Source organism: Psammomys obesus, unplaced genomic scaffold, assembly GCF_907164565.1.
Source record: "Psammomys obesus unplaced genomic scaffold, mPsaObe1.curated_primary_1811, whole genome shotgun sequence".
NCBI lineage: Eukaryota > Metazoa > Chordata > Mammalia > Rodentia > Muridae > Psammomys > Psammomys obesus.
In genome coordinates this window covers 15,031,518-15,055,620 of record NW_026596073.1, presented here as the reverse complement: position 1 = coordinate 15,055,620, position 24,103 = coordinate 15,031,518, and the positions used below count along the sequence as shown (strand labels likewise).

The 24,103-nt window shown below is 49.9% G+C and overlaps 1 protein-coding gene across 1 annotated transcript in view; it reads left to right on the top strand.

The window, feature by feature from the left end:
• Rassf3 (Ras association domain family member 3) overlaps positions 1-23,882 on the top strand; it is a 63,619-nt gene extending 39,737 nt beyond the window's left edge. The window contains exons 2-5 of the mRNA XM_055626150.1: positions 16,976-17,083; positions 17,897-18,134; positions 19,437-19,546; positions 21,254-23,882. Of these exons, the coding sequence (XP_055482125.1) occupies positions 16,976-17,083; positions 17,897-18,134; positions 19,437-19,546; positions 21,254-21,403 (606 nt within the window). The 3' untranslated portion in view covers positions 21,404-23,882. The remainder of the gene's footprint in view (positions 1-16,975; positions 17,084-17,896; positions 18,135-19,436; positions 19,547-21,253) is intronic.
• The last annotated feature ends 221 nt before the right edge of the window (positions 23,883-24,103 follow it).

Sequence of the window (24,103 nt, the reverse complement as noted above, 5' to 3'; positions counted from 1 at the left end):
AAGCAGGGTTAGAGAGATCAAGAGGTGTAGAAAGTGGAGCTGTTTGATTGCTTTTCTTTGGTCAGGGTAACATGATTTGGAAGGTCCTGTTCAGCAGCTTGTAGACAGAGCACTTACTGCCTTGAGAACTTTTCTTTCTGAGAGGACTGGCTTTCCAGGCAGAAGGTCAAGCCTCGGTTGCCTGTTGCCGCTCCACCTAAGGGCCTAGAGCATGGTCCACTGGAATGTCTGCCTTCTTAGCCTTCTGAAGGTGTCCAAAACGGTTCCGACTTTGCTTTATCTCGGTGGCTCTGTGTACCTGGCACATGACTGGATTACTGTTGAATAGCCACTCCCACAAGAGTGAGGGTCCAGTTTGTAGTCTCTGCTTTGTTGTGAAGAAGGCAGAAAGCCACAGCAGACACTTTGGTCACCAGACACCCTGCACTCTTGGGCAGGCCGGGGTAGAGATCCTTTGCATCAGTGTCTCCTCTTGGGGATTTCTGATGCTGATGTCATTGTCTTCCTGGGAGCTGGAACCCTGGGGAAACACCTAGACCTTTGGGATCCCCAATACTTTGGTTATTTGGAAATCACTAAATTGAGTTCTAGAGTGCGAGGTTGGTTACTTCCTCACATCCTATCTACACTCAGTTTATTCTTTGCTTGAAAGTTAAATTCATCTCACGGTGTTTTAAATTAAGATTAAAGGCATGATGGTCCATGCTACCACAGGAGATGGGAGGATCAGGAGTTCAAGGTCATCTTAGGATAGATAATAAATTAAGGCCAACCTGGGCTACATGAGGTAATGTCACAAACAAAAGAAAGGAGGGAAGGAAGGAAGGGGTGGAGGGTGAAAATCAAAGAGACCACTGTGAGAATCTTAATTCTGTCAGAAAAAGCTATGAACACTGTTGAGATACACTAGGACGTCAGAACATGAGATTGGTACTGGGTGATGTTAAGGGATTATCATGGAGTTGCTTGGGTCTTATGTTGGCAGGTTTTGTTTCTGTGCTGTTGACCATGCTAGGCAAGGGCTTTATCCTGAGCTACATCCCAGCTCCAGACCTCAAGCTGAAGGACTCAAGGTCTTCAAAGACAGAACACCACTCTCACATGGCAGCCAGCTCAAACCCCCACAGCTGTCTTCATACAGTAGCACACAGTATTTGTTGGGAAGGGTAGGCCGGGGGCTGTCTCAATCTCCCCCAAAGCACCCTGCACAGCTTGGGGTACTCACTTACCTCTGTGGCATAAATGGGGGAACAATGTGGCGGGTGTAGGTCATGTAGCAACAGTGGCTGTTTGAAAACGGGCTGTGGTGGTGTTCTTTCAGACTCACCAGCCAGCAGGGGCCAAGGATGAGGGGCAGGCTCTCTGGAAAGTAATGCTGAGTTGGTGACAGGGTGGTTTCAAAGGGGCTGCCAGAACTCTGGGCAGTCCAGCCTGAAATTCCAAGGCTGGCGTTTTTTATTTTTTCAGAGAGTAGCAGGTGCCACCAAGCCCTCTGGAAGCCGAGCTGTATGCTGCACCCCATTCCAAATTCTGGAATTTGCTTTGGCTTCAGCTTTGGCCAGCAGGGGAAGTTTTAGAGGCTTAGGGAGGCCCAGGCCTGCCCTGGTTGGGGAATGTTTAAGCCCGTTCTTAGGTGGTGCTGTTCTGCTTAACTGATTGTTGCTGCTCATGTATGTTTTACATCTCTCAGTGTTTTTTCAAGATACACAGTGAGAAAGGGCAGCTGCAGCAAACTCTACTCCCCTCCCCCAGCAAATACTCTGGTGTGTGGCATAGGGTGGAACTAGTTATGCAGCCCAGATTGTTTATTCTGTTCTAGGATGAAAGAAACAAGCCACAAAAAAGGAAGAACAGATTTTGCTTTCTGTAGTTCTTTTTTTTCTTTAACCTTCCTTCCTTCTTTCTCTTTCTTTTCTTCCTTCCTTCTTCTCTTCTTCCTTTGTTCCTTCTTCTTTTCTTCTCTTCTGCCTTCCTTCCTTCCTTCTTTCCTTCCTTCTTGTGGAGCTGAACTCTTAACATTGACTGGTGCCTCAAGCCCTATAGACATGAAATACCTTTCTTAGACTCTCTTCTGCTTGCTTTTGCCTTTTGCCTTACTTTCCTTTGAACTATTGAGTTCAATGATGGCTTACTGAAACAGACTTTAAAAATAACCTCTAGCAGCATGCTAAGTATTTTTTTCTTTGTCTAAAATTAGCCCGTTTGACCCATGTGTTCTGGTTTTCCAAAGCCCTCCATTAGCTGCCCTGGCTGCTTGCTGTGGGTTTCTGTGTGCAGGGTGACATGTTTGATAAAGAAGCCAATCAGCCAGTGAGTGCACAGGATAACTTACGGAGGAGCCTTCCCTCCCAGGAGCCTTCCCCGGAGTCCTTGCTGCACTTATTCTGTACTCACGTGGGCTCTGTAGTAGCTGCCCTCCCCCTGTTCCTGCCACTTTTGTGCTCAGGGCTGACCTCATGCTTCCTTCACTGTTGTGCCTGTACCTAACACAACTATTTGCTGAAGTATTTAAGTGCCGAGTAAATATTTGTCAGAGGCCAAAGTCATCCATTACCTAAGCAGCAGGAAGCAAAATGTTATTTGTTGGTGGTGTCTGCAAAAAAAATCTGTCATTTCACATGAAAATTAAGAAATTGAAGGTTGAGAAGCAAGATGGGGGGAGGAAAAGTAGCCAAGACCTCAGGGGCGCTGTGGGACTAAGGTGGCAGAGTCAGGGATGCCACCTGCCTCCCCTGCACTGGCCACGTCTAAGACTCTTTGTTGTGTCTAAAGTAGCATCTTTGCAAGAACTTACTCCATTCTGTGCGATCTCAAGAACACATTTCGTGAAAGCGCACACACCTGGTTAACAGTTTTCACTGGTCAGTTTCCGGAATTTTACTTCAGTTGTTTTTCCATGCCCATGTGTTGTCCTCCTGTTATGACTTTGGGGTGGGGTCCTAACTTCTATTTTAATAGGATTTCGGTCCTATACATTCCATTTTCCAAATGTTGGGTATTCAAAGAGCACCCCATTTTATCCCATGTCCCTGCCTGTGCCCATAATCAGTTGAGAAGGCAGAAGGTACACGAGGCCTGGTTATCATCATCTCTGATAACATATATGAAGTCATTGTGGAGAGAGAGAGAGAAAGCAAGGTTTGTCCCTGGACAAGTGAGCTTCCTCAGGCTCGGCCCATGCAAGTTGGGCTGGGGATGTAGCTCAGTGGTCGAGTGTCCGGCTAGCACGGGCTAGGTCCTAGGTTCAGTCCCACCCAGCAAAGTGGGGAAGGAAAATGACACATGGTGAGGTCCGGTGGTTTCCCCACTTCACATAGTCCTCTGGCAACAGTTGTTTTGCTCTGCTGGGCTTTAAGAGGCCAGTCGGTAGAAAGGCGTGGAGTTGGCGGTGGGCCGGCCGTCTGTAACATTAGCTTTTGTTTGTGCATCTGTACCTGGGTTCGAGGTGGATTACAGTGTGCCACGTGGCCTGGACCCTGCTTGGCGCCTCACTCCCGACGCATGCGCAGCGCGGGTGTCGCCCCATCAGCCCAGCCTATCTTCCGCGCTCTGGTTAGAGGGTTATCCACAGTAGCGTGGCACTTGACTGCTGCTTTGGTAATTTGGAAGGGAAAGAAAAATGTTCCTAAGCAAGGAAAGCTTTAAGGAGAAAGACTTTTTTATATACTACGTGTATCCTAGACCTACTCGGTCACACCTGGGTTGATTTTGTAGGCAGGGCTTGAACAGCATGGCCTGTGTGACCAGAGGGACAAATGTCTTTCTAATGCTCTGACTTCTAGCACATTCTTAAGTGCCTGTGAGAAGGGCAGCTTCGGAGGTAGCCCAGAGCCGCCCTGCTGGTGCCCTCACCGGGGCACACAGCCCCTCAGGGAACCCACCTCTCCCTTTCCCTTCGCTCCAGGGCAGCCTCTTACTCCAGGCTGCTGGCCTCCAGGCCGGGCCAGCTGCTGACCCCTGAGTTGAGGAAAGGCGGAGCCAGCTTCCTCCGGGCCTTTGGCTTCCTGTGCACACCACTGCAGGAGGAAAGGGAGCTGGAGGGGGTGCGAGATGGGGCACGAAGTGCGCCGCCCCCCCTCCCCCGCAAAGAGACAGTGAAAAGTACAGGCGAATACAAAAAAAAAAAAAAAAAAAGAAAAGAAAAACAAAAAATAAAAAACACAGGCCGACCAGTTCCTGGGGCCGCTGAAGGGCAGCCTGCATTTATAAATCGGTCGACGGTGTGATGTTAGGAACCAACGATTGTGTTTGGTAATACCTGTGTGTGTATATTTGTGTATGTGAATGTGTGTGAGTATGTGTATTTGTGTACTTGTGTAAATGTGTGTGAGTGTGTGAAGAGCGTGTATTAGTGTGTGTATTTGTGTATGTGTGTATATGAATATGTGTGAGTGGTGTGCTTGTGTGTGTGTGTGTGTGTGTGTGTATGTGTAGAGGCTAGTGAAGGTGAAGCTGTCAGCTTACCACCTGAGAGCTGGTTTGCTGTCTCAGGCAGCTCACTTCTGCTGTCTCTGTGCAGCTGGCTCTCGGCCTTGCCTAGCTGGTGCCTCTGTTTATTCTGGGGGCAGTCGGCACATGAAAGGGGAACTCAGTTTTACTGGTAAAGTGCTCAGTTGCTTTATGATTATTTTTGTTTCCAAGGCTATTTATTTTTTATGCATGAAAGGCCCCTCACCAGCCCTAGATTTCACTTTTTTCTTCTCTGATTAAACCAGCCAGTTTCTGAAGGTTTTTCAAATGTTTGTAATTCTTTTATTTATTTTTTCATGGGAAAAGAGAAATGTGTTTGTATCTGTGTGTATGTGCCTACTTTCTAGCTCTCCCCAGATAAAGGACAGACCCTGTTAACATTTTGGCGTACTTCCATATGTAGGCACTTCTTTTTTAGGTCTCCCAGGCTGGCCTGGAACATGCCGAGCAGCCAAGGATAACACTGAAGTCCTGGCTCTGCCCCTAGGCTGGGATTGAAGGCATGCACACCACACCCGTGTATGGGTTTCTGTGTGCTAGGCTGGCACTCTGTCCACTGTGCTGTCTGTCTTTGCAGTGTCCCTACTTGGTCGAGCCTCTACCCTGGCTTTTCATTTAGAAATTCTTCCATGAGCTGTATGGTACTTCTTAGGATATAATGGTGTCTAGCCCCTCCCTCCCTCCCTTCCTTCCTTCCAATAGTTTTCCAATATTTGAATGAACTTTGGTCATGGTCAGGTAGGAATTCTCTGCTTGCCAAGTATAGCATTACCACACATGCTCACCACACTCCCAACTGAGTACACTGGCAAAATAATCCAGCCTCCAAAAGCCACCAGTGGGTCCCTTGGGTCAGTGTGTGAAGGGTGTCAGATAGTGCCCGGAAAGGAAAGGAATTGGATGGGAGCTCCCCATCCACTGCCCTGGATTTGGGGTGGCTAACCTCGACTTGAGAGACCATGGAAGAAGGGGATAGGAAGCAAAATGGGGGCCAGGCAGGAATGGAGATGTCTCCTATTCTTTTACTCTAAGTGTTGGGAGTCCTCCCTTGCTTTAGGGGGCGCCAGAGCCCTCAAAGGCAGTAAGGGTTCACTGAGCAGGGCAGCACTAGGCACTTGTCAATGCTTCTGGTCTGGCCAGCCCGTGTCTGACACACTCTGGGTAGCTTGCATCTCTGGATTCCACACACTTCTCCCAGCTGCCCCAGAGCAGGAGGCAGGAAGAAGACTCCCTAAAGCACATCAGGGCTCCTGCAGGCGCTGGTCTGCCTGGTTTCCTCTGCTCTCAGAGCCTTTTCCTTCTGCTACGGCACTTAGACTCTGTCGGCAAGGAGGAAGAAGATGGTCTCTTGGGCTGCAAAGCCAGCTCTGAAGCCGAGGCACAGTGGCTTGTAGGAGTCCTCCATGGCCCCACATTCTGTGGACAGCAGTGTCCTTCTGAGATATGGGCCACCAAATGAGGGGGTGGGTGGGCACCTCCCTTGAACTTTGTTCCCAGTAGGAGTCATGTACTGCTTGAGCCATGCCTTCTAAGGGCTAGGATCTGACCAAGCAAAGGAGCTCTCTTGAGAGGAGTGTAGGGTGTAGGAACATTCTGATAAGGGGTGGGTGGGCTGAATTAATGAGAGAGTGACCTAAAGAGTTTAACCTAAACATCCTGTGGTCTTTTCAGACTTCGCATTTGTGTAAAAGAAAGCACTCAGACCTAGGATACAAGCCCACTGTGCTTCGGACCTGGGGTGTATAAGATCAAGCAAATGTTAAGATTGCTTAGATTAGCTTATAAGTGGGGCTGCAGAGCGATGAATTGGAGGTATCTAAATCTAAGCCATAATGGAGTTCAGTGTGACCCCTAGGAACTGACTCCCTGTTCTGGCCTTCGGCATTTAGTTTTGTTACCTAAAATCTCAGGACCTAAGTTGGAAAAAAAAAAAAGTCTCCGTTTCTATGGTGGTAACTTACACTTGTAGCAGGGGAAAGAGACAACACAGTCGATCCCCACAGACCTGTGTGAATTCATTTCACTTGCAGTTTACCTGTGCACCATATGCATGCAGTGACTCACAGAGGCCAGAAGAGGGCGTCAGGCTTTCCCCTGGAACTGGGGTTACAGATGCTAGTGAGCCCTCATGTGGGTGTTGGACCCACGCCTTCTGGGGGAGCAGCCACTTAGCCACCAAACCAGCTCTCTAACCCCCAGTTTCTGATTTTGCTACGGTTCCCCCCCCCCCCCCCTTAACTTGCCATGCGTTCTGTTTGCCCACCTCTGCCCTTGACTGACTTAGAGTCCTTCTGTTGGTGGAGCAGCTGCCACCTGCAAGGTTTCTCAGCGGGTCCCCAAACCTGCCTTCCAGGTCACGGCATTCCTTTCTGGTGCTCTCCAAGTGAGCCTTTTCCATTTCCTTTCTCTGGAACCTCTTCTTACCACCGAGTTCCAAAAGTTCCGGGGGAGGCTATGGCAGAGTTCTGACCTCTGGACTCTGGCCCCTGTGAAAGGGCCCAGCATTCCTGGGCCGACCTGAGGTGGGGGAGGGGAGACACTGAGCAGCTTCCGAGCCCTGGTAGTCCTCTAGTCCTTGCAGCTAGTCAATGGTGTGTGACCACTAGATGCCTCCAGGGTCATCCTCCAGCCTGCACCAGTGAGATGCTTGATCTGGAATCTGGGGCATTGCTTTGTGTGCTCACTTCCTTCCTGGCTTCCAGGCACTCGCTTATCACTTTCTAAGTTAAATTTCCTAATCTCCAGCACACTTATTTTGTGGTACTTGATCACAGGAGTGTGACAGGCAGGTGAAGTAGTGTCAGATAGTGTAGGGGGACCGAGACCGGAGTTCAGGGCTGTCAGTGATCAAGAAACAGAAGCCGTAGGAAGATGTCTGGCTCTGAGGAAGCCTGGCTGGCCTTTGCCAGAGAGACAAATCACCTGCCACGTCATTCCTTTGCTAGGCAGATTAGCTGTGTGTGTGTGTGAGAGAGAGAGAGAGAGAGAGGCCTCTCTCTTACTTCACTCACCCAAAAAACGTGAACAAAGTTGAACCAGCTCTGAGTTGTATCACCATTCAGAAATGAATAGCATCTTAACTGACTCCCTTTGAAAACGTTTCCACCTGGGATTTCTAGGGCAGAGCATAGTCTGGTGTACCTTCGGGTTGGGACCTCAGACTGGGGCACTCCTGGAGACACGGGTGTCCACCTCCAAGTTTGTTTTCTGGCTCCAAACAAACGAGCGGCTGTTTAACGATTGGCACGGGACCCGGTTTTAAAAGCACAACCATATAGGGTATTGGCGGAGTGGTAATCGGGGCTTTAAAGAGTGAGGTCATGGAAGACCCAGATGAAGCTCTTAATGTGTATCACAACTGCAATTAATCTTATTATCGCGCCGGGCCTGGGCCTGCTTTCACAGCCCGGGTGTGCGGGGGGTATTCACGGGGCATGCTTTGAAGGGCTCTTGTTCTTTGATGCAGACGGACAGCAGAGGCATATAAAACGCTGCATCTGATACTGTAAGGGCCTTGCAGGCCTTTGCAGATTTATTAAGTTTTGGGAATTGAGCAAGAACATCATGCAGGTTGATAAGACATGCAAGAGGATATATTGCAAATGCAGACTTGCAGCCGGGCTTCAGGATTGGGTCTGCTAGCTAGGATAGGACCTTCCTCTGTTCAGGAACCAGATGGTTTGAACACAGCGTTACCGGGGGAATATTTAAACACACAGTGGAGCAGCTGAGAAGCCTTGGAAGGTACGGTGGGCCTGAACCTGGCTGTGTGTGGTGCAGGCCACACCTGTGAGCTGCTGCAGTGGGGATGACTTCCTGTGTGGGGTGGCCTGAGGTGAGGGGCAGGGGGGTTGGCTTGCTGTGCCCCGCCAGGGTGGTGACAGGCTGTGTTGGGTGAAGTTCTGAGCACACTTCTCTTTCTTTTACTGCGTGTAGGAGAATACTGCTGTTGACCCCATCCTTAGAAAGTTTTACTTTTGGAGTCTGTTTAATTTAATTTGGAGTGTTTTAATTTAATTTTGCTTTGTTACATTTTGTTTTTTTCTACACAGAGCTACACAGGGTTTCTCTATATAGTCCTGGCTGTCTCTGAACTCACACTGTAGAGCAGGCTGTCCTGGGACGCAGAGATCCACCTACCTCTGCCTCCAGAGTGCTGGTATTAAGGCTCAAAACACCACTGCCCAGCAATTTTTATTTCTTTTTTTAATGTATACTCTAAAATACCCACCTATGTCCTCTGGTGTCATTTTTTATTGTTACTAAGTGGCCTGGGACAAAGGATGCTTCAAATTACCAAGTTTGACTGATGCCTTTCAGGTGTCCTAGAAACCCTCTCTGCCCTACCCCTTCCTCCTACTCCTCTTCCTGAGAATACAGACTAAGTGAATGGTTACTAGAATAGACACGCCAGTGGGTGGCAAATTTGAAGCCAGCTTGGGCTACATGACGGAGGAAAAAATCTGTTCCTGCTCAGTGTGCTCAGTGGGTCACAGTTCATCAGCACCATGTTCACGACACCGAGAAAAGCCTCTTTGCCGGGCACTTGTGCTGTTTTCTGACCTGCAGGCCCCCCAGTGCCTGTAGCATTCTAAAGGCCGCTGGGCATCTTTAAAGGGATGGTGTGAGGGCATATGAGGTACAAAAGCGATGCCCTTCCTGTCACGGGACAGACACTTTTTGGGGAGACGAGACGCGGCTCCCTCTTCTTCTGTGGCACCTCATGTCCATCTGCTTCAGTTTCCGTTTGCTTTCCTGCCCCAAGGCAACAGTGGCTCATCGGTTGCTACAGGGATGACCGACCAGGGCGGGCGGTTGACCTGGAGAATGCACATTGTGTGTCTAGTGGCTGCATAGGAGAGAGGCCTGCCTTCCAGCTGAACTCAGGCAGGATAGACTCCTGAATCCTCACGGGGCTGGAAATAGAGTGCCAGCTCTCCATCTTGCCAGCTAAAACTCTCCCTCCATCTGGCAGGGCAACAGCCCCAACTTTAGAGTGGCCAGTCCAAATCAATCTGCCAGGACCACACAGCAAGAGAAGCATTTGGAATCTCTGGACATGGCACCGTGGGTTTGCAGCACGTCAGCTGTGCTTTTAAGGTCACAGCAGCACCCAGCCTCCTGAAAACCGCTGTTCTGAGTCTCCCTCTCAGTCCAGTTGTGTCTGCCCCAGCCCAAGTGTTTTCACTTCAGCATCCCATTTACATTGTTTTCTTGGTGCTTTTTACCTGTCAGTTATTGTCCAGATCTATACTGCCCAGTGGAGCAATTAAAAGAAGCTCGAAATTAGTTTCCTCATTTCAGGCTTGGAAGGCCCATATGGCTCCTGACTTACTGTTGGCTGGGCCATGACATGGCTACTGGAAAGGAAGCCGGGTAATTACAGTATGGGTTGAAAAGTTCGGGAGCTTATCAAGGCGGCTGAGGTAAATACAGACCTCTCCCCTCTGGCTTTCCTTACGTATATATTCTCAGGGGCTGAGCAGGACATGCTTCCCTTCTGAGGGCCCTCGGCGGACCTTGGGGCTATAATTTTGTGATAGGCCCTTAAGCATTCATCCCATCCCAAGGTCTCCGCCTCACACACCTAAAAGACTGCTCACCACAGTTGTATGGTGCTTGTCCTACTTTAGAAGACAGTTCAGGAGCATATAGCTTAATGTTTCAATCAACTTGGAGTCGTGAGGCATGCCTGTGACGCCAGCACTAGACGTGGAAGCAGGAAGATATCCTCAGCCACATATATTAACAACTGCGCAGCCAGCCTGGGACACATGGGAATCCACCTTTCCCCCACCTCCTAGAAAAATTTTTGTTTGTTTGGAGAAAGGGTTTCTCTGCTTCTGGAGGACTTGTTGGGGTGGGGGGAATTGAAACAGGATTTCTCTGTGTAGCCCTGGCTGGCCTTGAACTCACAGAGATCTGCCCACCTCTGTGTGCTCCACCTTCTGGGTGCTAGGTTAAAGGCATTGGGCACCACTGCTTGGCCGAGCACCTGCTTCTTGCTTGCACTGCAGCATTCTAGCCCTGCTCCAGAACAGCAGCAGGAGGTGCCTCTGCCAAGAAATGTCCCCTCTAGTTTGGTTCCATATGTTAAGTTACTTGTGGCTACCACCAGATACTCGATGAAAGTAACTTAAGGGAGGAAGGGCTTTTCCCCCACCAAGTTCAAGTGACTGCAGTCTGGTGAAGGAGGAATGGCAGCTAGAATCGCTTGGTCTCCGGTGCCCACCAGGAGCCGAGGAAAGGGAATGGCAGGGCTTAGCTGGCTCACTCCTCCCCCCCCACACCCTTTATCCCATCCAGGACCTCAGCGCAATGGCACTGTGTGGCCTACATTCAGGGTGGCCCTCCGCCATTAAACCTCGCACACAGCAGAAGTGTGCCTCAGTAATGCCCTAGGTGTTTCTTAATCCAGCCATGCTGACAATTGAAATTAACCACCACAGCGTCACCGTGCATCCTTTTACTTCCTTAGTGGAACCGGCCTGGCTGGAATATGTTTACAGGCGCCAGTGCCTAGATTGATTCAGTTCGCCTTAACTGGCCCTGAGCCCTGTTTGCAGCCAGGGCCCACTGTTGCAGGAAATGTGCTGTTTTAGGATGGACAATGCTAGCTGTTATACTCTGTGTGTAATTATGAGTCTAGAACAAGTTCTATACTTAAAACAAGTCCTGTCTCTATACAGCTGGGTATCCTGAGCTCTTGGGACGTCAGAGACATCAGTAGGCAATAGCCTGTTTTCAAAAGCGGAGGTGAAACGAAAAGTAGGAATCCATGGTTTCAGTCTAGTCTGGAGAGAAAGCCCTTGTTGGCCGGTCAGATTGCCCTGGGCTGATGCGGGGTGGGCCCAGATTTCATCAGAGGGCGGTGCCTGAGAGCCATGAGAAAGGGGTGGCATGCGCTTACTGTCTGATGTCCTTCCTTATGCCTTGGGAAATTTGTTTTGTTTTCCCAGTGCCCTTGGGAAGGTCAGTAGCTTGCTTATCTTTTCTTTCCCTTTTAAATTCTGTTTCATGTTTGTGTGTGTGATGCTTGTTCATGCAGGTGTGAGTGTGGATGTGGGTGCACTCCCGATACAGCGCATGTCTGGAGGTGCAGGCCTTCCTCCGGGACAGGGTCCCTCTTCACTGCTGCTGCACATTGCAGCCTAGCTGTCGGGCAGTGTCCAGAGACCCTCCTAGCTTTGTCTCCATCTCAGTGCAGGAGCCCTGGGATTGCAGGTGCCTGTGCTGCCGGGATTACAGGTGTGTGCCGCTGTGCCTGACTTTCTGTGGTCTCTAGAGCCAAACTCATGTCCTCATGCTGGCATGGCACACAGGTTACCCACTGAGCCATCTCCAAAGTCCTTCATTTTGTAGGACCCAAGACCTTGGTGTCTCACAAGTGTTCTACCCATGACTTATATTCCTTAGTCCCACAGTTTGTCTTAGAGGCCGCTGCTGCTAAGCGAAATAACAATCAAACATGCACGAGTGGGTGGGGCACAGGGAGTAAGGCCAACTCTGCTAGGCTGTCAGCCAGGAAGAGGAGGGAAGGCAGGGGCCACAGCTTGAAACAAGCTTGGCACCAAGCTTGGCACCGCTGGGCACTGATAAATCACCGTCAGATGGTGGCCGGCTTTGTATCCCCTCCATCATATAAAATAGGTATTGTTTTTGCACATTTCACAGATAAGAGGAAGCCAAGGCTCAGAGAGCTTGCGTAATTCACCTTTGGTTACACAGCTAGAGTGTGGAAGAGCCATGATTTCTGGATATCTGAGCAATAATTCACGTGTCTTTACTAAGCTAAATTAGAGGTAGTGATGGGGGCATTTTCACGTCCTCATGTCCCCTTCTGAAGCCGCTCAGATTTGCTCCTATGGTTTGAGGTTAATTGTCTGGTGGTTTTGCAATCTAAATTCTGATGTAGCTCCAGAGCTAACAACCAGGGAAGTATAAGTGACTCTCTGGTCCCCTCAGGCGTGCAAGGTCTGTCCTTGCAGCCTGACTCATGAGCCTACGGTAAGGAGCACACCATGGGTACAGGTTCTTAGTGTCTGTGAGGTAGGTGGGTGTGTCTCTCTTCTGAGAAACTTCACTGGTAAGAAAACAAACAGCCTGGAAATGCAGCTCCACCAAGGAAGTGAGGCTGACCCAAATCGTGCTCCTTGGGCACACTGGCTGTGATGCCAGAGAGGAGGGTAGAGTTAGGATTCTGCGTGGCAGAACTGTCCTTGTAGCCTCAGAAAATGACGACTGCAGACACTCTGGGGTGTGGCCCCGGCCCCTCCCTGGCTGCCAAGAGCAATAACCATCCATTATTCATAGACCACTGCCCTGCCCTGCCCTCCAGTGAGAGGCCCCGCCTGCCACACCACTGATTAACCCTGTGTTTGCTTTTTGCCCTTTTCCTCCCTGAATCTTTGCCCCACCTGGTTGCCATTTCTCCTTTCCCTGCCTCCCAAAGGGCTGTGAATGTGTGTGTATTTGGAGGGATTCTTTGCCAGGTTGGCAGACAAGGGAGTCTCTTAAAGGCTTAAAAATTCTGCACCTTTTCCAAGGCCGGGGCTCCAGTTTGGATCTTTCCTGAAATTCGTGTCACCTCCTCACCTCCCAACCCAAACCCAGCCCCATTTTTGTCAGGGACATTCAATCTCAGCTACCCAGAAATCATGCCCCTTGAGACAATGCCACTGCTGCTTCAGGGAGTCCCTGTATCTCTCACCCCCACCCTCCTCAAGCACAAGCCTGTATGATTGGTGCATGAGTAGACCAACCTCCCCCCACCAAAACAAAAACAAAAACAAAACAAAACAAAAAAAACCTCAGCTCTGAAATGCTCTGGGCTGTTGCTTTCCCAGGATCTACTGTCAGGTCGATCCTTGAATAAGGAAGTGCTAACCCCAGATGGGGTCTTGTAGGTCTAGGCTCCAACCGTCTCAATGCTTTCTGCTCTCTCCTCAGTTTAATCTCTGAGAAGTAAAGATAAGTGTCGTGTAAGAGTTCCTCTGTGTTCAGGTGTGGCTTATCCTGGGGACATGGGTCTTTTGATCTTCCTCAATGCCTGTGGGCTTCTGGTTCAAGGGGGCCTAGGGGCCGGTGCTAAGCCTGTGTCCTTTTCTTTGCCCTCCTCCCTTTGCCCCTTTCTCCTCTTTTCCTTAGGATTCTCACCCAGGTGAAGCCCCAGGATACACACGCAGGGCTGTTTATGTGCCGTTAGTGGTCAGGGGGCCTTTTAGCTTCCTTGATCCCTTACATGGAGTCGTGGCCCTCTCTTGGTCTTACTAAAGAGAACAGCATCAGATTAGATCTTTGCAGACAGTGCTGCTGTTAGGTCAGGAGCTCTTCAGATACGACCTACTCCACACTCATTATTTAGCAGGAAATGAACAAACAGAAGGGAGAGCAAGCCCCAAGGCCCAGTGATAGACTGAAGAGCAGATCCTGGAGCTAGCTGGAATGCTATGCTCCTGTCCCTCTACCCTGTCACCCCATGCCATTAATTTGGTGCTTGTTTGCAGTGCTGGCCATCAAAGCCAAAGCCCTGTGCATGCTACCATTCAGCTGTTTTCCTGGTTCTTGTTTGAAAGACAGGGTCTTGCTCTGTAGCCCAGGCCAGCTGCTTCCTGAGTGCTGAGATTACAGGCTTGCTCCACCACACCAGGCTATTCAAGACAGGACCTCTATGTGTAACAGAGCTTGGAACTCTGTAAACCATACTGACCTTGAACTCACAGATCCATCTGCCTCTGCCTCCCAAATGCTGGGACTAAAGGTGTGCATCACCACATCAGGCTATTGAACTTTTATTAGAAAAGTGGTCCCTCTGAACCTGCATGGTCTCTGCCTGGATTTAACCAACCAATTGCAATCTCTACTGAATATACACAGAATTTTGTTTTTTCTCTCACCGGTGTTACTTATATAACACAGTGGCAACTGTTCATTGAGCATTGACATTTATTGGTGTATTGGAGATGATTTATACTGTGTGGGAAGAGATGCCTAAGTTATATGCAACTTCTGTGCCCTTTTGTATAACGGACAGATGCAGTTTGGTATCTATAGAGGGGCCAATGCCCTTTACCCTGTCCTGCAGGACACTGAGGAATAATTGTGTGTGCTTTGAAGGCCCCTGGGCAGTTACTACTTACAAATTAAATGTGTAGACAAGGCTACCTCATTTTCTTGGTCAGCTGTGGCCATTGGCTGATTAGTTGTCAGCTGGAAAAAAACAGAGCGAGGAGAGATGGGCTACATTTTTTGCTCATTTGCTTTTGTTTTTCTGAGATAAGTTTTCTCTCTGTAGCCCTGGCTGTCCTGGAACTCACTCTGTAGACCAGGCTGGCCTTGAACTCAGAGATTGCCTGCCTGTGCTTCCCAGGTGCTAGGATTAAAGGCGTGTGCCACTATGCCCAGCTTGGGTTACTTTGTGCGTTTCCTTTTGAAAAGTCCTAGCTCAAAGAAACAACAAATACAGGACTATTTTGTGGGACTATGTTGATAGGCAGTGTTCCCAAGGAGCTTCAGGCTTGCCCATGGAGCCGAGGAGATGAGCAAGTTATCTGTGCTGATATTTCTCCAGATTGTCCATGTTCTGGCCCTGAGGACTGTTAGGGGCCAGTGCAGAAACTGAAAATGCTGACAGTTATGTTCATCACACCCATGAGGGCCGAAGAACCATTTTCTATTATGGATGGCATTCCTTCTGCAGGTTCTGTAGTAGCCATTCCTGGTGTGCTTACCCCATTGCCACAGAGGTCACTCGGAACAACTGCCTGCCTGGATTATTTTACACTTTTCCAATCCGCTCCTTGAGTTCCAATCTGACTGTACACATGTTCTTCACATTTTCAAATGTTTGCTACACCACAGCCTTGGAGACCTATTTAGTTTAGTGGAAATGATGTATAGGACCTGGATTAAGCTAGAACTTGTTCTGCTAACTACTGGGGCCGTCCTTGGAAGGGCCGATTAACTCTGACAATCTCTCTCGTTTCTTACCCACACCACGGAGAGACTAACCAGTTCCCTTGCAGGGGGCAGTAAATGAAAGCACCAGCGTGGACATACCTATAGTCTACCAGACAGCTGAGGTGGTGAGGGTTGCCAGGCTTTGGGATCAGCCCTCCGCTCCCGAAGCTAGGCTTCTAGTGGCAAGTTAATTCACGTCCTAGAATTCAGTCTCACCCGGACCGCAGAGTGATTATGCTAGCTGTGCTGGGTGGTCAGGCGCGTCACCTGTGAGCCAGGTAGGCACCCGGTAGACTTGACTCACCGGAAGCCCATGCATTGTGACCACACGGCTGCTGTGCCACCTGTGCTGGCCTGGTTAGGGTTTCCGCTGGGGGAGGAAAGGGTTCCCTTTTTCTTAGTGCTTGTGGTCTCTCATCCAGGGAAGTCAGGACACAGGAGCTCCACGTAGGAACCTGAAGGCAGAGGCCATGCAGGCGTGCTATTCACTGGCTTGCTCAGCTTGCCCTTGCACAGCACCCAGGACCACCAGTCCACAGGCCCACAGTGCTGGGCCCCCCCACATCAGTCACCCAATCAAGAAACTGTACCACAGGTTTGCCCAAGGGTCAGTCCGGCAGGGACATTTTCTCAGTTGAAGTTCCTTCTTCCCAGATGACTACCCTAGTTGACATGAAACTAGGTAGAATGTATCATGCACTGATTGAGGCTTTTAGGCAATAAATTATTAGTGAATTCTAAAGGCTCACGGAAGAATTTAATCAATATTTTCCCTTTCAGATTATGGGAAGAGAAAGGTAAAAGGATGTGGGGCGAAGCAGACAGCATGGTGGGTAGAGGGTGTCTGGTCACTCGTATCTTGGCATGGGGACTATTTGGAAGGTAAATTTTTCTCACTTTGTGCTCAGTTTGTCAGGTGGGTGATTACTGCCATTGACTTAGTACTCTTTACCTGCTGTGCTTTCTGCTAGTATGTACTGTAAAGCTGCAGAGACCATAACATTAGTAAAAGTGTTCTTAGGAGAAGCTTTGGGTCTGCACCTCTAAATATCATTTGAAGCCAGATGTAGTGGTTCACATCTTTGATCCCAGCGCCCAGGAGGCAGAGGCAGGCGGGTCTCTTGTTAGTTCTAGGCTGGCCTGGTCTACAGAGCAAGTTCCAGGCCAGCCAGGGCCTTGTAAGGAGACCCTGCCTCAAAGGTAAACATGTAAATAAACGAACAGTTCTTTGAAATGCCCAAAACAGGTACTCTGTGCAGAAGGAAAATTCAGCAAAGGCAGATGTGCAGAATAATATTTAACGAAGTACTGTTTTTAGTTGCTGGTAGATTTCATTTCACTTCCCCTGGGAAGACTAGTGTGAGGAATGAGAGGAACACTTGGGGATGAGCCTGCTATGCTTCAAAATAAAATAGAGTAATGTGTGTGTCAAGGAGAGCTGTGCCTGGCGGCTGTCTGTGGAATGCAGATGAATCCCAGTTTATCTGCATCCTCGAACCTCCCCCCACGGTTGTTCATGCATGACCTTGATTTGTTTTTCTTCTAGGATGTGGAGAAAGAGAAGGAAACGCACAATTACCTCAGCAAAGAGGAAATCAAAGAGAAAGTTCATAAGTACAACTCAGCCGTCACAGACAAGCTGAAGATGACCTTAGTGAGTACACGCCTTCCTGGTTCATTTGGCTCTCACAAAGAGAAAGACAGGGTCAGAGAGATGGCTGGGGTTGGGGATGGGGGTAGGGATGGGTGAGCGTGTAAAAGTACAAGCCAGCAGGTTTGATTCCCCAACACTCACGAAAAGGCCAGAACGGGTGGTTCACATCTGTAATGCCAACACCGCTGCTGAGACATGGAGGATCGCCAAGAGCTTTCGGGCCTTGAAGCGAGGACTGTCCATAGGAGCAGCAGCAGCAGCTTGACCAGGCAGGAGGCGAGAGTTCTCTCACCTTCTTGAGCATGCTGTGTGCTGCTGTATATTTAAGAGTTCAGCGGAAGTGGCCATCTGGTGTGTGTCTTTATTGCTGCTGGGAATAAAACCAGCCTATTTTCTCAGTGTCAACTCATTGCTGACCTGGTGGTTGGAGAGCCCTCACCGGGACCACTCTTTCTGTGGAAGGCTGGGATGTTGAGCCCTGAGCTGAGATACAGCTGCAGGCTTCAAAGCAGCGCTGGTTTGGCCAGCATGTGGTGCACAGGACTGCGTTCTCTCCAGTTAGTGCTGAGCCAGCGCAGGCAGCGATGGAGGCCTAAAGCTCGCCGCCGGCCTGCTCCAGGACTGGCATGTGTCCCTGGCAACGCTTTCCTCCGCTGCATCCACCCTGCAGATCTTATACTAACCCCCCCCCCTTCCCGGCTAACTCCTCTCTGCGCTCTGTGAAATTATGTTAGAGACCGTCCGCCCTAGGCTCACTCCTTTCCCTGTCCTGCCAGCTAAACCTGTTCACCATGACCTTTCCCCACCTTGCAGAATTCAAATGGGATTTACACTGGCTTCATCAAGGTGCAGATGGAACTCTGCAAACCCACACAGACCCCTCCCAACCCTGGGAGAGTCCCACCCAGTAGCAGCGGCTGCATGAACACCCTGCACATTAGCAGCACGAACACCGTGGGAGAAGTGATCGAGGCCCTGCTCAGGAAGTTCCTGGTGACCGAGAGCCCCACCAAGTTTGCACTCTATAAGCGTTGTCACAGGGAAGACCAAGGTATGCTGCCGCACTTAAAAGGAAAACAGTCGCTATCTTTTACTTATTAGCAGAAGGGCAGCTGATGGATGCCATGTCAAACCATGTCGGAGCCTAGGGATGGATAGTGGAAGCCATGTTGTCATGGCTGATCTTTTTGATGACTGGCTGGTTGAATGTTTGAGTTGCAGGGCAGCAGGTCTGGGAACTTCTTAGGCATCTGCACATAGTGGGCACATGTGGAAAGTCTGCTGGTGTGCATAGAGGGAGAGGGACAGGCTTGCTGAGGGCGCGCTGGCAGTGATTCTAATGCCTTTTAGGACATGAGTTGCTCAGCTGAAGTTTTCAGTAGTGCTTTCACATTTGAAGTCATGTGCATACACTGTGGCATGACAGGCCAAGAGGCACATGTACAACTCATGTATAAAAAAGCATGAGTGGTGTCCTTACCTGGGGTCTATGTGGACTTATTATGCCCGTGCCCAGGGCATAGAAGGAACATCAGATTACCTCATGCAGTGTGCTGCGATGTCCTGGGTGAGGTGTTTGAATGGAACTTGGGGTCTGCGATCCACTCTCTGTGCCAACTGGAAAGTGGAATAAATAGCAGTAAGCTACCTAAGTTTTTCTCCAGTTTTTCTCCCGGAAAAGCCTAAAGCAGACAGAGAAGAAGATGTACTGATTGACGTGATGGCCATGTCCTTTAGCCACACAGGGTGACACACAGCTTTTGCTGAGTGTGTACATTGGTTAAACACAGGCCCTTCAGAGCAGAGACCGGCGAGTCTGAGCCCCAGGCCTCCCGAAGCCACAGGCTCAGCAGCTGCCACCAGGAAACTGCAATGCAGCTGCATATCAACTGCCAAGAGACACAGGGGAAGCCTGATGACATTTTTAGCTTGCCAGCAACTGTGCCAGCCCAGCTGGACGTCAGCTACACAATCTAAAGTAGCAGTGTCCTGCTGAACCGTCACCCTCAGGGCTGACAAATCTTGGGCACTGGGGTGTATCTGTAGAGATGCCTTGTGCCTGTTTGACAGGCGCCTGGTCTGCTGGGCTGCCAGTTCTTAACCTGCAAAGAAGTTTGCTCCTACGGCTTTGGGTTCCTGGTGTTGGTAGAGGTGTTTTTAAAGGGACAGAATCATCACAGGCCTATTTCATACGATTTCCTTTTCTTCATCAAGGGGCCTGTGGTGGTCATGTGAGCGGCTGGCGACCTCGAGGCTAGGGGAAAGTGGCCTGTCCCAGGGATGAGGGATGAGGTGGGGGGCTATCTCAGAATCTCTGGAGCCCCCCGTGACTCGCTATCTGTCTCCCTTCCAGTGTATGCCTGCAAGCTCTCCGACCGGGAGCACCCGCTCTACCTGCGTTTGGTGGCGGGGCCCAGAACCGACACACTTAGCTTTGTTCTCCGAGAGCACGAAATTGGCGAGGTGGGTGAGAAAATCGTTCGTGGCGGCGGCACTCTACACAGAACAGCCAGCCTGGGGGCCAGGGAAAGGGAGAGAGTTTGAATCTCCTCGAGTGAATGCCGAGTTAGCTTACAGCATAACTCTCTTAGAGCATTACAGTGCCCGTGCCTGCCCTTCAGCGGTCAGAGGAAATAACAAAGGTGTTCTGCTAAGGAAGGTCTCCAGGCCAGTTTCCTTCTAAAGGGAGAGAAACAAGATTCGGGCCCTGGAATCTCCTTCCCTCTTCATCCTCAGATGACTCTGAAGTTCTGTTCGCATAAGCCTTCTTTTCTCTCCGGGCAGGAAGTATTGGGTGTCCACTGGCAAACATTTCCATGCTGGAGAGATGGCTCAGTGGTTAAGAACACTGCCTGCTCTTCCGAAGAACCTGGGTTCAATTCCCAGCCCCCACACGGCAGCTCACAACTGTCTGTGACTCCAGTTCCGGGTCGTCTGACACCCTCACACCAGTGCACATGAAATTAAATAAGTTATTTCAAAAAGACAGACAGACACATTTCAGACTGCTCCTGTACAGCATCTGAGAGCTTTCAGTGATCCTTGAGCAAACTGCCCAGCTCAGCTTGTCAGACCTAGGAAGTGGGAATTGTCCTGTGGCTCAGTCCTGAGGCTGAGGGGATGGCCCGCCACTTACAAGTCAGGAGGCCTGGACTGTGGTTAGATGGGGACAGGGCATGGGGCATGCCTTCTGAGTATTCCACCTTCCACGCAGAAAGATCTGGAAAGTGCTGCTAAAATCATTGTTATCATCCTGCATGTGTGTGTGCCGGCGTGTGCACCACAGCACGCACACGGAGATAGAGGACACACAGCACGCACACGGAGATAGAGGACAGCTGGGTAGAACTGATTCCTTCCCAGGGGCTCCCAGGGGTAGAACTCAGGTCACCAGCACAGCAATTTCCTTGCTTTCCTTGCTTGGAAAAAAAAAAAAAAGGGAGGGGTTCATTTGTTTGTTTTTTAAATTACAATTTATCAGTTTGTGTGGATGTGTAGGCATGAACTTGTGGCCCACATGTGGAAGGCAGAGGACAACCTGCAGGAGTTGGCTCTCCTTCCACCGTATGAGTCCCAGGGCTCAAACTCAGGTCCGTGGGCTTGAGCATCTTGCCATCCTCTCTGTCTTTTGTGTGTATGTGTTTGTCTGTGTGTCTGTCTCAGTGTCTGAGTAGTGCCTGCTGTGGAGAGGGGTGCTGTTAGGGAACTAGAACTTGGCCTCTAGCACAGGAAACAAGCTTGGAGTTAGTGAGACTGCCCCAGCTGCTGTGCCTGGCAGGTGGAGGCTCGGGAGACACTAAGCAAGGACTTGTAGTTATTACAGTCTTGATCATGAGCAGGGCTTCAGAGTGGCTTGTGAAAGCTGTCGATAAACCTAGCCTCGGGAGGGAAAGGGGGAAAGGTCCTGGAAGTGTCCCATGAAGGTAGAGCTGAGATCTGAAGAAAGTGCGGGATTCGTAGGCACAGCCAAGCAGGGAGGCCATGCACTAAGCGGTGAAGCTAAGTGAGGGTTGACCTAGGAGCTGAGGCAGGAGGATCACAAGTTCAAGACTAGACTGTGCAGTGTAGCAAAACCTTGTCTAAGGGCGGGCGGGGAGAGAAAAGGGACCGGAAGTGATCCTGTCTGGACTCTGAGTTGACCTCGGCCACCTTCCCCTCTGTCCCCCACAGTGGGAGGCCTTCAGCCTACCGGAGCTGCAGAACTTCCTGCGCATCTTGGACAAGGAGGAAGATGAGCAGCTGCAGAGCCTGAAGCGGCGTTACTCAGCCTACAGGCAGAAGCTGGAGGAAGCACTGGGCGAGGTGTGGAAGCCCGGCTAAGGCGGAGGGGCGCTTCCTGCCAGGAAGGCACAGCTCGGGACTCAGGAAAGAGCGGCGCAGCCTCCCTCGGAGACCCACCATGCCGGGTCCTCCTCTCTCCTCTCTAGACACAGTTCTCAAAGCCTGCTCACGCAGCATCCTCCGGCGCACGGATCAGCACAGGCACCCTGCAAGCTCGTTCTGTTAGGGCTCGGCGATGTTACCTCTTGCAAGCTGTGAGCCTTCCCGGAGTGCTTGGGAGCATGAACTCCGGGTGGATCTCCCCTGTTCTCTTCTAGTTACTGTAATTGCGATTTTGTAAAGCTTTGGGATGTGCGGATGAGTTTTAAAGCTTTAACAAGCAATCTCTTAAGTGCTTGCCCTATGGTGAAACTTAGCTGCTTGTTTTTGTTCTCTGTTAGAGCAGTCTGTCCTTGTGAACTGAAAGAAACGGGATTTTAGGAACTCTGGGGGATTGGGGGAAGAGTGTGAAGAGTTTTGACAAGATAGTGAAGGGCATGTTGGGAAGGTAGAGGGAAGGCGAGAGCCCGGGGTTTTTGGGAAGGTAGCTAATGCGGCTTCTAAGGTAGTGCTAGAGGAGAAAGGTGTATTTGTTTATAAAGGAGTTAAGTGTTCAGGGTTGACGGTAAGCCCGTTTTAAGATGGCTTGATTTGCTAGTGGTAAAATGTGGGGTGAGAGCCAAAGGGCTAAGCCCAAAGGAGGGATCCACGAGCTGCAGCCGAGGTGGTCCTGAAGTAGGCCGAGGTGGTCCTGAAGTAGGCCTGCTTTTGCTGCGGCCTGACGTAACCTGTGCCTCCCTCCATCCCGAGACTCCGGAGTCGATGGTCGCGGGCGTAGCCTTCTGTGTGAGGGTGGGACCTGACCATTTGCTGGTTAATGTAGTCCCCCACCCCCACCCCCACCCCCACCCCCGAGGTTGGTCTCAGAGTTAAAAAGGAGTTTGGGTAAGGGCAGCTGTTTTTCCCCTCAGCTGTTAGCTAGAAGAGGTGTCAAGTCCAGGGCTCACAGCAAACTTTGTGACAATCACTCTTCCCTTTTAGTCCACCCTTCCTTGTCCCTGACCCCCTCCCCCTGGGGCCCCTTTCCCCCAGCCCCTCCCCAAAGTTGTTCTTATGAAGTAGAGGACAGGGATGTTTGTTAAAGGCCCAGTCCTACCACATCCTCGCCTCTAAGAGACTTGACTAAAGGCCCCAAGGAAGGAAGGTCCACACCCAGCTGACCGCGCCACAGGCGCAACTATTTTGACAGAAGTGCGCATGTTCCTTCCGACCAAAGACACGCATGTGCAATAGAAGCCTTCCTGAAGACAGGCACAATTGCCTGGTTTCCTGCAGCAGCCTGCAGATCCGAGAGCAGAGGGAACGGTGTGCTGTGCTTCTGGAGGGGCCTGGCAGTCGGGCTGTTTCTAGTTTAGATAGGTTTTGTTGTTTATAAATTCCCAAGGAATTGTTAACACGGCGACACCGATGGATTCTTTTGGAAATTCCAAGGTGCTCCCGCTCTTTGCCTTTCTATGAACCGTGCCTTCGATCGAGTGTCTTCCCCATTCGAGGTGGCCTCCTGACTCGTCACCGCGGGGGAGGCAGCTCCAGGTGTGGGTTATGCCACTCAAGCTCCCGAGACAATCGGATCTTCTAAGCTATTAGGAAGAGTTGGGGGGCGGGGTAGAGCGAGCTATAAAATATGTATGGCACATCTTGTTTAATTTTGCATGCAATTTCCTTTTAGTGCATCCATGAGGTTTAGCGACATTGTCATCCAACACGTTGCCTGTTGTTCAGGGAAGGCCTCTGGCTTTTGTGCTGTTTTTACTGTTCAGACTGTGGCTCGGGTTTGTGTACGCTGTCATCAGCCACCTGGTCTTCTAATTCCTCCTCCCAGTAAGCTCACCGTTTGTGAAGCGGTAGCTTCTCAGATTAAGACACTGTTAGAACCTGAAAGTAGTAGCTGATGGGTATCTGTGAAATTTTTCTTTTTTCTTTTTTACTTGAAGTAGATTGTATGAGGCAGGCGCCCTCCTCTGTACTCATCCAAACCTCGCTGGCGGTCATGCGCACTACACATTGTCACTCGCAAACTTTACTGTATTGAAGATCTACCGGTCCGTGGTTCCTCAAGACTCGTGCTGTCTCCCAAACACTGGTTACTACAGCAGCGTTTTTTAAAGCCTAGAAGAAGAAAAAGAGACCCAGAGGCCAAAGTTTTTTGTTCTTTAAACCGTTGTTCAAATCCTCCTGTAAAATGAAACGAGGCCTTGCTGTAAAACTGTTTTCTCTTCAAAATGTGATGGTACAGGAACGGTGTGAAATGAAGGGTGGAGTTGCAGGAGAGCATTTTAAATCTAGAAGTTAAAAGCTATATTTATAATGTTGATGAGTTTAAGTTTTATTTTTATAGGGAAGATTTTTTTTCTCCCCTGATATTATGTCTGGAATGGCAAAATTGTTTCTATTATTAAAAATTGAAGTTGTTAGTTGATATTTGTATGTCTTTACTTATGATAACATGCTATATGTGTGTGTGTTTGTGTGTAGCCACAATTTGAGAACAAGCCTTTTTTAGAGAAAAACATACCATAATTCAATAATATTTACAAGGGTTTTTTTTTTTCTCTCTCTCCTTTTTTGGGGAGGGGACACAATGTTTTTTTCCAAATGGTATTTTTATTTCTTGATTCTAGCTCCACGTCTGCCTGTCCT